The sequence below is a fragment of the Pseudorasbora parva genome, chromosome 17 (genome assembly GCF_024679245.1).
Source record: "Pseudorasbora parva isolate DD20220531a chromosome 17, ASM2467924v1, whole genome shotgun sequence".
Classification (NCBI taxonomy): Eukaryota; Metazoa; Chordata; class Actinopteri; order Cypriniformes; family Gobionidae; genus Pseudorasbora; species Pseudorasbora parva.
This window is the reverse complement of record NC_090188.1, coordinates 38,700,895-38,720,134: the sequence shown is the minus strand read 5'-3', so window position 1 is coordinate 38,720,134 and position 19,240 is coordinate 38,700,895. Positions and strand designations below refer to the sequence as shown.

The 19,240-nt window shown below is 39.0% G+C and overlaps 1 protein-coding gene across 1 annotated transcript in view; it reads right to left on the bottom strand.

Annotated features, from left to right (window-relative positions):
- lrrc1 (leucine rich repeat containing 1) overlaps positions 1-19,240 on the bottom strand; it is a 72,355-nt gene extending 53,115 nt beyond the window's left edge. Inside the window, exon 1 of the mRNA XM_067421369.1 lies at positions 18,700-19,240. Coding sequence (XP_067277470.1) covers positions 18,700-18,858 — 159 coding nt within the window. The 5' untranslated portion in view covers positions 18,859-19,240. The remainder of the gene's footprint in view (positions 1-18,699) is intronic.

The following is a 19,240-nucleotide window of genomic DNA, read 5'->3' as shown; positions in this document are numbered from 1 at the left end:
GAATCATCTCAGAGCGACTGAAGCATCTCAGAGCGACTGAAGCATCTCAGAGCGACTGAAGCATCTCAGAGCGACTGAAGCATCTCAGAGCGACTGAAACATCTCAGAGCGACTGAAGCATCTCGGAGCGACTGAAGCATCTCAGAGCGACTGAATCATCTCAGAGCGACTGAATCATCTCAGAGCGACTAAAGCATCTCAGAGCGACTGAAGCATCTCAGAGCGACTGAAGCATCTCAGAGCGACTGAAGCATCTCAGAGCGACTAAAGCATCTCAGAGCGACTGAAGCATCTCAGAGCGACTGAAGCATCTCAGAGCGACTGAAGCATCTCAGAGCGACTGAAACATCTCAGAGCGACTGAAACATCTCAGAGCGACTGAAGCATCTCGGAGCGACTGAAGCATCTCAGAGCGACTGAAGCATCTCAGAGCGACTGAAGCATCTCAGAGCGACTGAAACATCTCAGAGCGACTGAAGCATCTCGGAGCGACTGAAGCATCTCAGAGCGACTGAAGCATCTCAGAGCGACTGAAGCATCTCAGAGCGACTGAAGCATCTCGGAGCGACTGAAGCATCTCAGAGCGACTGAAGCATCTCAGAGCGACTGAATCATCTCAGAGCGACTAAAGCATCTCAGAGCGACTGAATCATCTCAGAGCGACTGAAACATCTCAGAGCGACTGAAACATCTCAGAGCGACTGAAGCATCTCAGAGCGACTGAAGCATCTCAGAGCGACTAAAGCATCTCAGAGCGACTGAAGCATCTCAGATTGACGTCGAACAGAAAACATCGAGCTCTGATGGCATTTGCCCTCGCTGTAAGGCATTTGTATTGCGATTAGAACGCGGTTTGCAGTATTTTGAAAATAAAATAATGTTGATGAGTCTATGAAAAATTGTGTCTCAATTTTTCAGACTTGAGCACGCTAGTTATATATTTACAATTTTTTCATGATTACCAGATCGAGTGTGAGGAAATAAGCACAGAAAGGTTAGATCCAGAGCTGGTGTGTGTGTTAGCACATGATCACACACACTCCCCATCCTCCTCATCACAGTAGCCGGTGTAATCCACATCTGGTAGCCGAGTGTTGTTCTTTGCTCGGGTTTTAACGAAAAGGAGAAGTTTAAAATCTCTTAAAACAGACACGATAGCCGATTCAAACGACTGATGTTCCACGGCGGCATCCATCTTTGTAATGTACAGTCTTCTACACCGTCGATGCGCTGTCGTCATCGTGTAAAGCCCACGCCAACGTTTCTGGTTGGTGCCGCAATTTTGACGAAATGGGTTTGAATGAGCTCTTTGCCAGACTACTTGCAGAGCAAATCTAAATTTGCTGGAAGTTATCTAGGTTATCCCAGGCTAGGTACGATGAGATCTCTTGAGATTAAAATGTGACGAGATTTCTCGTCGAGTGAAAATCTTTCTTGCGATATTGCCATGATAGCGCATGAGGGTGAAATTAGCACTACTACTTTTACATTAAAGGTGTCATGAACTGGCTTTTTTCTTTTTATATATATATATATATATATATATATATATATATATATATATATATATATATATATATATATATATATATATACTGTTGTCTGAGGTCTAGGGTTGGGCATCGAGAACCGGTTCCAACTTGGAACCGTTTAAAAAATAACGATTCCATTGGAATCGTTTAGAAAATTTGTTTTCGGTTCCGATTATCGGTTCCAAACGCGCAAGTTTTGGTTTCCATGGCCACCTGATTTCCGGTGCTTGCGCACCCGCTTGTTCTTTTAGCCATGGAAGCCCGGTAAATGGCGCTATGAAGTGTGGATTTATTTCACTTTTAAAAAGCCTGGGTCGGCACAGTGCAACTAGTGTTGTCAAAAATATCGATACTGAAATATCTGAAAAGATACGATAGCCTGCTCAGTTACTGCAGTATCGATCCCAGCTGCGCCCTCCTCTCCTCTCCTTCTCTGACCGACAGCGAGTTGACGCGCAGCCGCATATTCTCACTCAGCCCGGTTACACGGCGAACGCGCGTTCTGCTGGACTTTTCCTTACGACAGCATGTTAGTGTTAGTGTGTGTGATCGGTCTGAATTTCGCGCGGGATTGCACATAATTCTACGAATCCCTCAGATTTCAGGCTCACATCTGAAGCGCACACTTACACATAGCCTACCGTAATAAAGCCCCCTCTGACATACAAGTGCAAATATTTGCTTCTTTTTCCAGCTTATTATTGGTCAAATACAATCAACCAAATTGTCAGTGCACATTTTGAAGAGTATTAATGTAAACACAGCCGTAAACAATTCAGGAAGAAATGAAGAATGAGTAACAGGAACAGTGTTCAGGAGGATCCATGAGTGCGGCAGTTCTTAAAGGGACAGCAGTTATTTGTTCAAAGTCAAACTACAAAAAGACAAACGATCACACTGCTCTTGACTGATCAACGTGTGTAACTTTAATGGTTTTATATGAAACTATTTAATTTTTTGCAAAAAACATTATCCAATGTTATTTTAAATTTATTTAGCCACTTTGCATTTTTTAATTCAGTTTCTTACCTGAATGTTAGACCTACCTGAAAAAATAAAGCAGTCTTTCATTTATATATTTTATTCTATTATTTACTTATCTACTATTATCTACTTATTTATGTGTGCTATTTTTTGTAATATGTTTATTTGTTCTTATATAATTACTGTTTAGTCGTCTTTTTTAATTCAATTTACCATTCGAAATCAAGCTTCCTTGTGCTGTGTTTAAGCTATTGCAACACAATTACCCCGTTGTAAAAAATACATTGAGTTAGCAAATATTTGTGAGAGAATTTTAATAGTAATTGATCAATGTTTATATAGGATACTTTCAAAAGACAGACAAAAAAAAAAAAATTATATAAAAAATATCTAATTGACAGTATATGCAGCGTTTTTCCCCCCGTGGTATTGAAAATAGCATTGAATATCGATGTGACACGTTTTGACTCCACCCCTCAAAGAATCGGAATCGAGAATCGAAAAGAACCGGAATCGAAAGTAAGAATCGGAATCGGAATCAGAATCGTTCAAATCAAAACGATGCCCAACCCTACTGAGGTCAACTAATGACGTTTGTGTGGTTTTTACATTCAAAAACATTATGATGAATAAGTAATAGTCTATTTTCTACACTGGATTTGAGGCTCTCTACAAAACGCTGGGTTTTGATGGGCGTGTCGCACTGAAAACTTGGAAGTAAACGCCCACGGCTAGGATTGGATAAGATTTGCATATTTAATGAGCTTCAGCTCCCCTGTCAATTACATGAGAAAGGAGAGAATGAGGGACAAGCGGCAAACAGAATGATTCTCTCGACCACAGGGCTCGTAAACGTCTTTATCAAACAAGCACAATGATTTATTTCTCATCCACCCGCGATTGATTGGACTATTATTTTTATATTACACAAAGCCTGCAAGATCGGACGATATAAGCGCGAAACGCACACACATACATGTTCGTGCGCGCCCCTCTTCAGATGTCATCTGAGAGACTGAGAGAATATCAGAACAACAACGGAATATAATGAGATTGATCGGCCTACCAGGCTTTGCGAGCCCTGGCCCATACGTGTCTGAATGCAGGCTTATTGTACACGCAAGTTAATCATCGCGCTAAACTAATGCGTGCTGCATTGGAACACACACATAGCCGATCGCACATCACGTGGAGATCGCGTGCCTCACAAAACCATTCAGTAGCGCAGAAATCTATTAAGTTCTGTGATCTATCAGTAAAAAAGCTTAGAAACTGAAAAGTTTTATCATATATTTCTTGATAACTAAAACTCACAGCTTCACTATTAGTAGAGAGACGCTGCAGGCAGAATTAATTCACACGCATTCACTCATTAATGCACTATATACATGTAATCTTTATTGTGCTACTTATCTGTATCTTTTTCAGAAAGAGCAGAAATATGTGAGAAATATAACGACCATAAGACAAAAGAACTTATAAAAAAGCTGTTATGTAGGACCAATAACCTTATGGGCAGTGCTGTGTCATATGCCATAGCTGTCCTGTGCCCAAGAAGACCCGAGTTCGAGTCTCAGCTCGAGGCTCAGTTTTATTTGTTCATTAATGACGTCATCAGCGACTAGGTGACGTCGACTCGACTTTCATCACATAAATGTCGACTTTAAAAAAACGGAAGTCGTTCAACCCCTAGTTCACATAAGCAAAACGATATATAACAATGCAATACTATCACATATAAAAACATGTTTTACTCACATACTTGTGTTGCACCGTTACTGTCGGATCCAAATCCAGCATCGACCGGAGCTTTGTTTACGAATGATCCCGCAGTGAACTGAAGTGAACATGTCTTCCCCACGTGAGCTGGAACTTCATTAAAAATAAATGAAGTATCACACATTCCTAATATTAGGATACGAAGGAAGCTTATGCAGCGACTGTTCTTCCACATTATCTTGCTTGCTATCTTCCACATGTTTATTGGTGCTGGCTTGTGATCTATACCTGCGATCGACCGATCGCCTCCATGAGTCGGTGGGCGGGGCTACTGAATTACACGTTCTGTAGAGGTGTGCGTTTCGTCGCGCACTGACGTCAGTATGAAGCACAGGACCGTTTGCTGGGCCTGGTGTCTCGAAAAGCTTTTCTTTGACTAACAAGGAAGTTTTCAGCTCTGAAACTTACAGGATATTCTTATATTACCATGACCTTTTATATATCAAAAGCTGATTTCTCAATTCATCACCCCTTTAAGTAAAAAAAATATTGATTTCATGATTTTAATCGATTCTCATTTTTAAAAACCAATATCGATTCTTAAATCCCAAGAATCGATTAGTCTATCCCGTTTCCAGTTGATGAATGAATAGAACATCGTAGCGGCCTCATATCTAGGGCTGCAAAAACGAGTCGATAAATTGATAATGAAAATCATCGATAATGATTCTCATTATGGATTAGTCGGGTCTGCCCTCTGTGCACGGTAAGCTTCCACCGGTCACACCGAATTACAGCACTGAATAACGCATTTCAATGGACAAAACCCATCTAGAAATTAGGAGTGGAAACAGACTGAGCTGATGCGGCAAAGGCACATGATCCAATCACCCAAAACATGAGAACTGTTCATTTTAAGCCTCAAGGGAATGCATTATTGTTTAATACATTAGCATTTTTGTGTGTAAGTGTGTTCTCAGCGCAAAACGTTAATTTAAAGGTTATATAGAGAACAGTAGTTATATCCTCATCTGTAAATGTTTCAATTCACGCAAGTATTTCCATTTCACATTAAAGCGCGTCCTAAAACTCTGTGTTAAACTTCAAACTGCACTGAGCGGCCATCAAACCGAAAGAACACAGTCGAGAGGTAGACCACAGTAAAAAAAGTTTTAGTTAACTGGACAATTAAATGCAAAAAATTTGGCTTAACCAGGGAAAAGAAGTTGGTTCAACAATTGTTTGACCAACCTAGTATTAATTGTAAATTCGATTTCTAAAGGCAAGTTAAAAAGCATGCAAGTTGCAAAAAGTTAATGCATTCTGGGTGCATCATGCAAAACTCATCCATGACTCCCAGAATGCATTGCCACATGAAGCATGTCACCATTGTTGAGATTCATGGGCTGATTCTTGATGTCTGTGGGAGGAAATCTCACAGAAGGTCAAAATGCTTAGTGTTCACTCTGTTTTGAAGCTTAGTCAGCTTTTTTTTTGACTGAAACCAGGGTGGATCTTTTCTAGAATCACAATAAAACAAAGTCATTGGTATATTGCTCATATTAAACTCAGTCATAAAGTACGAGAATTAAGTCACAAATGATTATATTAATCATCGAGCAGCCGACGGCATCTGATAGTGTATCTTCTTGCCAAGCATTAAAAGGTTGTCAAACTGCCCAACTAAAGAAAACACTTATCACCGGTGACATAAAAAAAAGATTAAAAACTCAGCTGAGCAAAAGATCTTAAATTGGGAGACGTGTGACCTTACTCAGTTAATTGAGTTGAGTAAACTTTTGTATAAAAGTTGAGTAAACTCAAAAAAAGCTGTGCAGCAAGTTGCCTTACAATTTTAAGTTTTAATGTAATATTAAACATTAGTTTAGCTAAAATATCTGCTGTTGGATGCTAAATTTAGGTTTTAAAGTCAACATGTAATTCAAGCATTTTATGAGCGTAGTAACAGCAAAGGATAGTGTGTGTGCGTGTGTGTGTTGCTGCAAAACATTCCTCTGCTAACACAGAGTTTGTTTCCTATAATCTCATTTTAAATGTAGGGATTTAAACTCCTTTTTTACACAATGTATAGCAGAAACATACCCTTACGAAAATTAAACATGGTTTTATTATAGCGTTGTGCCGAAAGGTGATATCATGGATGGCCACCATCGTGATGCCACGGCCCCCGTTGAGAGTCTTGCGAGTGCGACAAACATCCTAGTCTCTTCAGTTAACCTTAAAACTTTGCAGTGATTGCTCTGTAAAATAAAATTGAGAATATAAATACTGCATATATGCCCTTTGAAATACTGCAGTCTATGAGAGCTGTGATGTGTTTTAGTCTGTGAAAATACTGACAGGCAGGCTACACAAATATTGATATTGACATTGTTAGCCTCTTGTCTTTTTTTGCAGGTCTTACACTGTGCATTTAACTTCAAATATTATTTTTTGTACAAGAAAACAGCCCGTATTAATGATTTATAATAGCCTATTGTAGTGTCTCAGGAAATCGTTCTCAGTGTCACAGCTCTTCTGTGGCTACTGCTTTGAAGTGGCAGTTTAAGAAAAAATTCCCATTCTGATTATAACACAAATTTATTCAAACACAGAAGAACAACAAATCAAGAACAAGAAAACGGGAACTCAAAAAATCTGGATTTACATTTCACTTTTAATCTACCGCACAATTCACTTTTTGTCATGCAAAGCATAGCATAGGCTACAAAATAAATTACGTTATTGAAATATTGTAAGTTGGTCATAAACCTACTAGCCTAGAAAACTAGACGAACCCTAGCAGCAGCAAAGCAATTCGCAGCGAGCAACTCTCCATAGACTTCCGAGCTGGAACAACCAAACTTTGGTCAGGCCAATCACATTGGCCCTCATTTATCAAAATTGCGTACACCAAATTTCCAGCGTACACCTTGCGTACACCCAAACCCACGGTGACTTTGAGATTTATCAATATGGACGTTGGCGTACGGCACGCTCAAATCCTACGCCAGCTCAGGAGGGGGTGTACGCACGTTTGAGTTAGTGGGAAAATGCGCAGAAAAACAATTCCTAACACCACAAAATGCACTGACAAGATATGCTATATTATGACCCACTGTTAAAAACCACAACAACAACATTCAGTGTTTATTTTTGTGCAACATGAACGTCAATGTTTAATTTGTGTGACTTTACCAAAGCGTTTGATTTGTAGGCATAGCATATGTATTCCTCCAGTCGCGAGCCTGTGCGCTTTATCTGACGTTTCAGGCCCGCCTGGCCCAGCAGCTGCGCACGGACTGGGACTAAAATAATTCAGACTGACAAAATAATAAAAATGACCTTCTTCTTTTAAATAATAATAAAATCAACAAAAACGACATTCTTCTTCTAAATAACAAGCGTCATTAAGAATAATAATCACCCCAATACATGTGCCGTGATACGAAATTAAATGCTATTTTTTTCAAAACGTGCTGTAAAATAATACAGTGATGGTAATTTATCATCCAAACAGCTTTAAACTGCTGGAGTGCGCTTCTCAACCCCCACATTATTAACAGTACTCGTAATTTGGGTCCATATTTTGTTTTTGTAGGTGCCTTTAATTCCACTCTTTAAACTCCCAAATAAAACAATTTCAGGTTTTTTTTCCACTCTCCTGGTGATGGTCTCAATGGGCGCATCTCAATCATCTCAATAGTTCAGTAGTCAGAGCACTGATCAGGGATCAGCCCATTGACTTATGTCCTAGTCACTGCCCTGACTAGTGGACTAGTGAGATGATTGAGCGCGCCCGATCTCCACGTCGGAGAAGTTTCGCTTCTTTGCCGTCTTCTGTTTGTCCATGGCGTAAAATGAGGGCGTGGGGGAGGCGGAGACTTGAATATATAGGTGCGTGTTATTCTAATGACGATCGTTTTCAGCCGCCGCATTTATAAAGGGCAGGTATTGCGTACACCTGGATTGCAGAGGTACGCACAGCTTCATAAATCAGGCGATAAGAGGAGTGTAAGCATAATCTTACGCCAACATATACGCCCGTTTCTACGCAAGATTGATAAATGAGGGCCATTGTGTATAGAGAACTTTTTACTGCGCCGAGTCGAAGTACTCTCAGAAGTGCTATTCCGCCATACATTATAGTTCTCCTTTTTAATCCGCTTAAAAAAGTGTCACGTTTTATTTTATGTCATCATTCTTGATTGTTCAACTATTTGTGTAACTGTATTTAAATAGGGAAAATATGGAGGTGTTTGGTCGCTTCTAACTTGATCTCTGTTTGGTACCATAGTGAATGAACTGGGCTTAGTGGGCTAAGATAAATGCTATCAGATCGTCACCGCGCGTCAGAGAGATTAACTGCACGAGACGAGAGAGGTATGTATCAACTCGTCTTAGTTAAGGGAATAACAATTTAATATGAAAAGTATCCCTTTAAGTAAATAATATTGAAATATGAAATTAAACATGAAAATGGTTGAACAAAGCCAGTGTCTCCCTGTCTAAATATATCTCATCTACAGTATATAGTACAAAAATGCACAAAGAAAGTAGGAGAAAAGTCCTGGATGACCTTCTTCTTCCATCAAGATTCTGAGGTGTGAATTTGAAGGACGTCAGAGCACATAACTGGTCTGCTGTGGCTTTGTTTGACAATATTAGGGGTGTGCATTGGCACTGCCTTCACGATTCGATTCGATTACGATTCACCAGGTAACGATTCGATTCAATTCGATTCTACGATGCATTGTGATGCATCAAAATTCTACTGCACACAAAGCTAATTTTTCATCAGTCATGAGGCAATACAAGCAGATATTAAACAACAGGTTGTATTGGCTGCTATGTGTCTCCTGTATCTTTGACATAAAAGTTATTAAATAAAATAAAATGTAATTAAATGTAATTAAATAAAATGCAATTAACCCTTAAATGCATGACTGTTTCACCAAACATTCTTACATATTCAGGCCGCTAGCGACCCAGATCTATATTTAACATGGATAGACCTCTACCTGTCGTGATAATATATAAAACTCCTGATTTTAGAGTAACAGCTACAGAAGAATAAAATAAAACCTATTTCGTTACCTTTTGGAGCTTGGAAGGATTCAGTTTGAGCAGATGTTTAATACCATCATCATCTGTCCTCGTCAGAGCTCGTTTACCAGTATATTCAGCATCTGCCTCATATTCGCGATCTCCAGCATATTCTCCAAACTCATTTTCAACGTCTTCAAAATCAATATTTTGATCACTGACAGCTTCTTGACCACATCCATCATCAAGAGACAGTGACACTAACATATGATTGTGTTTAGTACTTGCTCTCTGAAGTAAATCACTAAGCCATTTCAAGTTTTGCAGATTATAATTATTATTGTTTCGTTTTCTGTCAGAGGTAACTATGAGTGAAACGTCACTTCATCATTGGGTATCAGACATTGCCACCTTGTGGAATAAAGGTGAATTGCGCCGTATTTCGTCATTATAGATTAATTTATTATTGTGCAAAAAATATATACGTACAATCCTACACACCTTGGGTCGTTAGCGCGTTTTTAATAACCCGTCTATCGCGGTCATCTCCCTCCGCCTCAGCCATCTTCCTTGTTGTTGTTGTTATTCTCCCGGAACCGGAAGTTTTTGAAACTTCACAACTTTATCGTCCGCCAGAAAATAAACAGTGACATAATCGATTATGGCACTTTGCCGCATCGATGCTGAATCGTTCATGCCCCGCATCGCGATGCATCGCCGAATCGATTATTGTTGACACCCCTAGACAATATTGTGTTTAAGAATGTAAGTGAGCATATTCAATTTTATTTGTTTAACTTCTGTATAAAACCAATATCAGATATCATATCACAATTGCAATCGTGCTGATTGTCCGGAAAAACAACCTTCTTACACGTTATATTGCTTCAGTTCAACTATACATTTAAGAAGAAAATTAAATAAATTTGCCCCGTATTTTGAAATTTCCAGGGCATTCTAGCTGCAATCTAATAGGCTTTTTTAGTGTGGAATGATGTCAGCTCACAGCCTCACACACTGGTAAAAAAACATTATTGCAGATGATACATATCAGCCAGTCCTACCGTCTAACTGTGTATTCGACATAAAAAAGGATTAGCAAAGCTTGCTGAGAGAGCAATGATTCTGACTAGCATCAGACCCCTGATCCAGACTGTGACTCTGACCAACAGGCATCGGTTCCCCCACACACACATCTTTCGTCACGATTAACTCTCCTCACTGCATTCCTCACATTTTAGGCCAAACAACAGGTCTCAGATTCCAGGAAATCTCCACGATAAGAGCATTCGCACATAAACCGACAAGAAACAGGCTTTAAGATATGAAACCGACAAAAAAAACAGGCTTCTCTTCCCAAGAATTTAACCTGTAACAGTAAGTCTAAACTCTACGCGTTTGGTTTTAATTTGGGCTCTTGACTAAATGCCCTACGGTCACATTGGGCCCACATGGTAGGCAAAGGAGAGTTAAATGTCCAACCATTAACGAAAGTCTCTCAAATAAACTCCTGAGATGTTTATATGAGTCTCTGGAGACTCTAGAGAGCACTATTGCTTGCTCTCACAACAACAGTCCTACTTGACTGACTTTGCCAAACAAACAGCAACACAAACAGAGACGTCAAACAGGATGACAGCACATTTTACAGGAATTGCAATCATTCAGAGCATTCAGAGGTTGTGTTCTGGTTTAAAACCTACACTTACAGCCTCAAGAGTATTTTAAGAAGAAATGTTTCACGCTTCAAAAAGGACAAAACTAACGTGGTTATTCACTGATGACCACCACTGAACTTTTGTGAAGTGCGGCAGATCGATTTGTTTAATAAAAGATCCAACTCTAAAAAGAATGATTCATTAACCTATTGAACATCGCTACATTTCTCAGGAACTGGATAAAGAAAGACCAACATAAAAGGCGATGAAAGCCGAAATATCAAATGTAATGGCTATCTAATGACTGAGTAATCCAGGGTTTTTTTTCCGAAAGGGTCAAAATTACAAATTTCGTCTGAGATTGACAGGGGGGTAAAATAATTTTAGAAAGATGGCAGCCTCATGTTTTTACTTTTACACAGAGATTAGTAGGTTTATTAGTAATATCTGTTGACTTGAGCAATCTTTGTTGCATTATACGCCAATGATGACAGATCAAAACTGGGGGAAAAAAGGCACTTTTTGTGGTTTTCATGTTTTCATGCCTGTAACACCGTAAGATATCTTAATATCCTCTTTGATTTTTCTTTTGTTATCTTCATTTTACAGGCCGTATATGTTTAATTCCCCGAGCTATGGAGATCTTAATGTGGCTCCATGAGTAAATTGGTCAAAAGTTCACATTTTCAGTGGTCAAAAACCTTTTCACAGATAATACCTTATTATGTTTAAAGAGGAATGCCTGAAGAACCAAATCATTTGGCTCCAAATCTTGACCAGATAGTGGATTACTTTCTAAATATGCATTTCTGAAGAATAAATTTAAATTTTACCACACTGTAAAAAATGTTGGTTGTTTTTTGTTGGTTTAACTTAAAAAAGTAAGTAACCTAACCAGGTTTTTAACATTTGCCGTCAAATTTTGAGTTTATTGAAATTAAAAATTTGAGTTGATACAATGAAGGAGATTTGTTTAATAAATAGAAACTCAAAATATTTTTGTATCTGAACCACATAAAAAATTGTTTAAATTATGAAAATAGCACTATTTGGCATGTTTCACTGCGTCATCAGAAATAACACACACACAATTACCCAATATGCTTACAAAATCTTTTAATATTTTTTAATAAAGGTTGTCGAATCTCAAAAAATTGTCATTGTATTAACTCAAAATTTTAATTTCAATGAACTCAAAATTAAGGCAACCAGGTAACTTTTTTTCTAAATAATTTTTTACAGTGCAGAAGAAAAAAGAAAGAAAGAAAAGAGTTGACATGGAATCTCACACAACCTATTGTATACTTTTAGATAAAACACCACTTTTTCTTTTGGCTTTATAGTAAAAGCTTAATTTATTCTATATGCATTTAAAAAAAAGAGCGGTCAGAACATTATTCAAAGTTCTGTCTATTGTGAACAACACAAAAGCAAGTAAATGTCGAGGTAATTACAATAAATGTGCACAACAAAAGGGGTTTTCCACTATAAAGAAACTTTTTGTGGAACGAAAAGGTTGGATGTTAAAATATTCTTCCTGGAACCGTCAAAGCCAATACAGAACCTTTATTTTTAAGAGTAAAGGTGGCATTAATTGGAAAGTATATAACAGAGCCAATGGAAATCGAGATGAACATGCTCAGACACGAATAACGGATATCTGAATTCAACAGTTCTGTTTGTAGCTTCCAACAATAAATGGTTAAAACCGGAATGCATTCAGTTCATGCACTCAGTCCTTAAAGGGAAAGTCTGATACGTGGCCAATTTACTGGCGTTTCATGTTTCCACATGTCTGTAATAAAACACAGCTTCAGCTTTTTTTATCCCAGCAACGATACGGTGGAGACCGATAACAGCTGTTAATTATGTTAATTGTGTATTGTGCTAATTAATTGAGATTTCTTACAGCTCTTACAGGTTTTTGGCCTTTTCTGTTCCGTTGCTTCTATTACTCTCCCCTTTTTTGTAAGTCGCTTTGGATAAAAGCGTCTGCTAAATGATTAAATGTAAATGTAAATGTAATTAGACAAAATGAAGAGAATTAGACAAAACGGTGTAACTGAACTTTAGACGCTGTTTTGATCTCTTTTCTCATGTTGCCTTGTGGCGTGAAGGAGCATTTATCATGTTCACGCCTGACTTAATTCTGCATTGGTGTTTGATGAAACTGGATCAAGGACTTTATCAGGCACACTTGCAAAGGAAATACCCTGGAATTCCCTAAAAAAGATTATCCCTTGAAGAGAAGCCACGCAGATAAGCTCAGACATGATAGTCTTGAATGTTTTATTGCCTTAGAGAAAGAAGCGCTGCAGTTGATGGGCACAGCATTTGAATCAGTCATTGATCTGGAAGATTTAATTCATTACATGCTAAAGAATCACTTTGAGCAACACGAGCTCAGTAAATCAGATTTACTGCCTTAGAGCAAAGCAAATGTGTTCTTTATCAAACTTATCGAAACCCTCCACCACTGCTCTGTTCTGAGAGAGTTCTTCTGTCCTCCAATTGGTTTTTCCTTGTTTAATCTTTACCGCATCTTAGATGTGTGGTTGAAGTAAACGAGAGGGGAAAGGAAGTAGCTTGTCTGGCTATCACCAGACCAAGCTCAATCTTTAAAGACTGAACATTGATCTGGGGAGTCTGCTCTGTATTTATTGCTGCACAAGAGGCGTGATCAACGAGCATAGTTCAAATCACTCTGTAAGCAATTAGATAGTCCTTCAACCAATCAGACCAACGAGCCAGCTCTTCTCTATCCGTTATCATGTTAAACCTGCCAATAGTGTGCCAGGTGTATAAGCTGGTTTGTGATTGGTCCCCTCAAATTTGTAACAGAAGCAGGATAGAAGTACAGGTTTCCAGCTTGAGTTAGAGGTTAGATCGGGCTCAAAAAATCAAGCCCGACCCTACCCGAGCCCGTGCACGTTGTGTCCGAGCCCGGCCCAGCCCGACACATTTAATGTAATTATGAGCCCGAGCCCGATTTAAACCCGACCATTGTTCAATACGTGGGCGTTTTGACCAGAACGAGCCTGTGACTGGTGAGGCTCATGATTAAACTACATTTAGTTTTCAGTTTTCTCCACAGCGACTGTACAGCCGAATAACATTTTGTTGCAATATTTTCATGTTTAACACTTTGAAGCTGCTTTGAAACAATCATCATTGTAAAAGCGCTATAGACTATAAATAAAGCTGATTTGACTCCGCTCAATAATCCGCAGGCGCGCGCTCATGATCCGCTCACCGGTAACGGATGTTTGCTCAAATCCAGCTCAGACATTTATCTGTAGCTTACTTTGTTGTTGCCATTAAACAATGTGTTTTTTCCTTCATATTTATGTTTAAATATTATAATATTATTTTTACATTTCACCTGATTACGATGAGTGAAAAGATGCGAGTGGGTCAGAAATGATTTTGGTGGTTATATTTAGTCTAATATTAAGTTTTGTTTTGTAGAAAGCATTTATTTCGTTTTGTTTAAATTGTATCTTAATTTTAAAAAAGGTTTCTTGGGCCAATTGCCTGGATTTAATAAATAAAAAGCAAATAGCAGACTATAATCGCGAGGTGAAGTCGTGGGAGTGATTGCTTTCATTTCATCTCATGAACTGGAGCGCGCGTCTCATAAATAAACCGAAACTCAGCAGGCTATACTTGCCTCACAGACATGACAAATATGCATATAGAAAGCTTGAAATGTCCACTTTTAAACGAAACGATTTGAAGATATTTAATTAAGCAAAGTGCAGTGTTCACGCGAGCAGCTCTTGACACAGAGCGTTTCTGTTTATAATGCTGCGCTCCATCACTGCTCGAGCTGTGAGTTTAACTCGCATTTTTACACTAATCCTGACTTGTGCAACTTTGTAGCCTACACATTTGTTTCTTAGTTGTTGTATTAGTTCTTACTTTGCTAAATATATATATAATTTCTGATTATAGCATAGCTTTCTGCCCACCCAATTAGACTAGTAAAGTAGGCTAATGATTAAAAAAACAAACGCTTGATCACGGGCCCGGCCCTACCCGACCCGAGGATAGTGCAGGGAAATCTCATCCCGACCCGGCCCGCGGGTCGGTTCGGGTCAGGTTCGGGCTCGGGCTCGGGTAGAGAATCTAAACTCTAGCTTGAGTTACAGAACGAAATCAAATCGCCAGCAGATCTGTCTGGTAGGGGTGTCAACAATAATCGATTCGGCGATGCATCGCGATGCGGGGCATGAACGATTCAGCATCGATGCGGCAAAGTGCCATAATCGATTATGTGCAATTCCCCTTTATTCCACAAGGTGGCAATGTCTGATACCCAATGATGGTGACGTTTCACTCATAGTTACCTCTGACAGAAAACGAAACAATAATTATAATCTGCAAAACTTGAAATGGCTCAGTGATTTACTTCAGAGAGCAAGTACTAAACACAATCATATGTTAGTGTCACTGTCTCTTGATGATGAATGTGGTCAAGAAGCTGTCAGTGATCAAAATATTGATTTTGAAGACGTTGAAAATGAGTTTGGAGAATATGCTCGAGATCGCGAATATGAGGCAGATGCTGAATCTACTGGTAAACTCTGACGAGTACAGATGATGATGGTATTAAACATCTGCTCAAACTGAATCCTTCCAAGCTCCAAAAGGTAACGAAATAGGTTTTATTTTATTCTTCTGTAGCTGTTACTCTAAAATCAGGAGTTTTATATATTATCACGACAGGTAGAGGTCTATCCATGTTAAATATAGAACTGGGTCGCTAACGACCTGAATATGTAAGAATGTTTGGTGAAACAGTCATGCATTTAAGGGTTAATTGCATTTTATTTAATTTTATTTTATTACATTTTATTTTATTTAATAACTTTTATGTCAAAGATACAGGAGACACATAGCAGCCAATACAACCTGTTGTTTAATATCTGCTTGTATTGCCTCATGACTGATGAAAAATTTGCTTTGTGTGCAGTAGAATTTTGATGCATCACAATGCATCGTAGAATCGAATTGAATCGAATCGTTACCTGGTGAATCGTAATCGAATCGAATCGTGAAGGCAGTGCCAATGCACACCCCTACTGTCTGGGTTTACACAGTCTAAGAAGTTGCTTCATGGTTATGAGCCATTAAAGGAATATAAGATTGTGGCCAAAACTGGTACTGCAATCACTTTCAAATGACTCTAGAGCGGCTCAACAATTTTACCTCCTACTGACCAAAATACAAAGTACTTACAAACATGACTTTTTAGATTTTGGAGGGTTAAAATCCTCTGTTTTCTCTGCTGCGGTCGAGTTGGGCTCTGCACTTTCTGCCATCTTCCATGCAAGACACATCAACTTCAGCATTGACGCTGTGCCTGACAGCGCGAATCCAGAAATTTGTTTTTTTAAACTATTTGAATATATATTCAAATGTATAATATTCGTTGACAGCCCTAGTTGGTTATGTTGACGAAAGTTAGCCTATTTTCATTCGCTGCATATCGCAGGAATGAGAGTAGTTCCTAGCCATATCGGTCTATAAAATCACTTCTTTTTTCCCGTTGGTCTTAGTACATGATGTAACTATATTATATCGGTCAGTTGGAACCATGGGACATTTAATAAGAGGAAAATATTTACATTTTCCCATTACATGTTTTTTTTTGTTGTTTTTTTGCACATTACTGTTGTTAATAAAAGTTCATTTTATCTGCCTTTTTAATTTAAGCTCAGTGCTTTACTGTCAAATTCCAAGAAAAAAAAAACATGTAATATTATTAGTAACTGCACTTATTAATGCAAAATATTAATTTCATGATTAAATTAGGTTTATGATTAAAAATCCCCCCTGCGCGTCTCCATCTGTAGATCTGAGCGGCACCGGTGCTGCTCTCGAATGTTAGACTGGAGCCCTGCTGAGCATTGTGTTCGTTTCTCAGCCTTGGTGATATGCAGCACTGCTAGTTCTCATTGGAGATTCCACCTCTTAGCCCTCCTTTTTACACTTTCAGTCACATAACTTAAGAAACAAAACAAAAACACAAGCTCGATCACAGCATTCTCCAGTTGTTTAAATGATAACTGTCAGATGGCTGACGTCACTTCGGAGTTCCTACTGGCCATGCAAATTCAACCAGGAGAATAGCCCTATGGGAAACGTAGTTCTCAGGGGAACCACTCTGCTAGATAGTTTCTTTAACTGAGAAATGGTTTTGTTCATGGTGGCAGTTCATGAATCATTCCTTGTGGGGTTTTTGAACTTAAAACCTTTCAGCTATTTGCACAAATATATCCCCACTACATCATGTAATGCAGGAAGAGTTCGCTGCTACCTGCCATTGATATTTCAGGCCCGCAACGTTTTTCTCAACCGCATTCTGCTGAGTTCTAGTGTTCTCAGCACAATGACAGTGGTCGAGTTTCAGAGCCTAGTGAGCTACCTAACTAGACAGCACTTTGGAGACTCATAGGAGCATTCATAAAACATCACAATTTTGGGCACCATAGAAGTGTTACTCGTACAGCTCGGCATATGATGTCCAAAAAATATGAGAACATGTATATGATGCCCAAAAAAGCTACTGATTCAAATTATGTCTAAGGCACAAACAATGCTCCCAACGAGGCTATAAAAGCCAAAACTACTGAAGGGCCATTCCACGTCAAATCAACCAAAAATTTCAGGGATTTCCTCGGCTCAAATTTTTTATTTTGTTTATATTTTTTCTGAATTCCAGCATAGATAGCGATGAAAGCCAAAATATTAAATGTAATGGCTGTATATTGACTGAGCAGTCCACCGTTTTTGCAGAGTAGGGTCAAAATGACAATTTTCACATGAGATTTGGAGCCAAATTACAGGGGGGTAAAAATGACTTTAGAAAGACGGCAGCATAATTGTTTTATATTTACACAGAGAATGGTAGGTCTATTAATAAAACATCTTGACTTTAGCAGTCTTTGTTGCATTATACACCAACTGTGACTGTTCAAAAATGGGAAAGAGGCACTTCTTGTGGAAGTGTTCGCCATGTTTTCATGCCTGTAAGTTCAGAAATAATAAAGATATCTTAATATCCTTTTAGATTCTGGTTCTTAACAAACTTTTCGTTTCTTATCTTCATTTTAAAGGCCCTCAATGTTTCATTCCCAGGGATATGGAGATCTTAATGTGGATCCATGAGTCAAATGTACACGTGTGTCAAAAAGCAAATGTGGGTCACCTTGCACACAGCTTTTTTCTTTTATAAAACAATTTTAAAACAACCCAATTAAATAGAATAATGTTTTTGAAAACAGTAATATTGCATAACAATTTATAATAACTTTTCTATTTTAGTACGTATGGCTATTTATTGAATACCTGTGATCAAAGCTTAATTTATCCTAAAATGCTGATTATGAATGTGGCCACGAAACCTGCTGCTGACTGTGAACTCGAATATGAAACTTCAGCTGATGCGCCACTTTTGATACACAAAACTGAGATTTGGAACATAAAGCTAAAATTGAGTCCTAATGCCCCATATGGTTCGTGGAAATGTTGACTGACTCCTAAATATGCTGACTCGGCATGTAGGCTACATATGATGGCCGAAACTGATGCTGACTAACTCTCACACACACACTCACTCACTCACTCACACCTGCTGACTCTGTCTGAGGATACACAGTACACATACCGCGCTTTAGGGTTTGAGACACGGCCCATAAAATGCTCTCATTCATTTGAGAAGAGCAGCAATGGTCCCAGGACAGGCGTCCTCTTACCTTGGGCAGATCCCGGAGCTGGTTGGCGTCCAGCAGAAGCTCTTCCAAACTGCCTCTGTAGCGATAGATCTCATCCGGGACGAAGAGGAGCGAGCAGTGGCGCTTATCGATCGACTCGATGTGACGGTTGCACCGCCACAGGGGCATACAATGAAACATCACGAGCCCTGGATGAATCCCGAATGCTGGAAAAGTTCGAAACTAAGCGCGAGGAACTGGGAACGGCGAATGCGCGCCGGAGCAACTAGTGTCGGTCACAGAGTATCGATCCCCGCCGCTAATGTATCGCGCGCAGAAACATGGGATCATAAACACGTCGCGCTGCACTTCTACTCTGATCCCTGGAGTTTTTTCTTTCCGCTTTTTTCACCTTTCTCGCAACATCTTTCCTGGAAGGCTGAGAAGAGTCCCGGATGTTTCTTTGCGAGCGGTTACATGTCTCTTTCTGCGTTTATTTCGTATTTTTCTTATCCCGGAGTTTATTTCCTCTTAGTCCAGTTTCTGACCCGGAACATTCACTCCCTCATTCCAGGTCGACGTC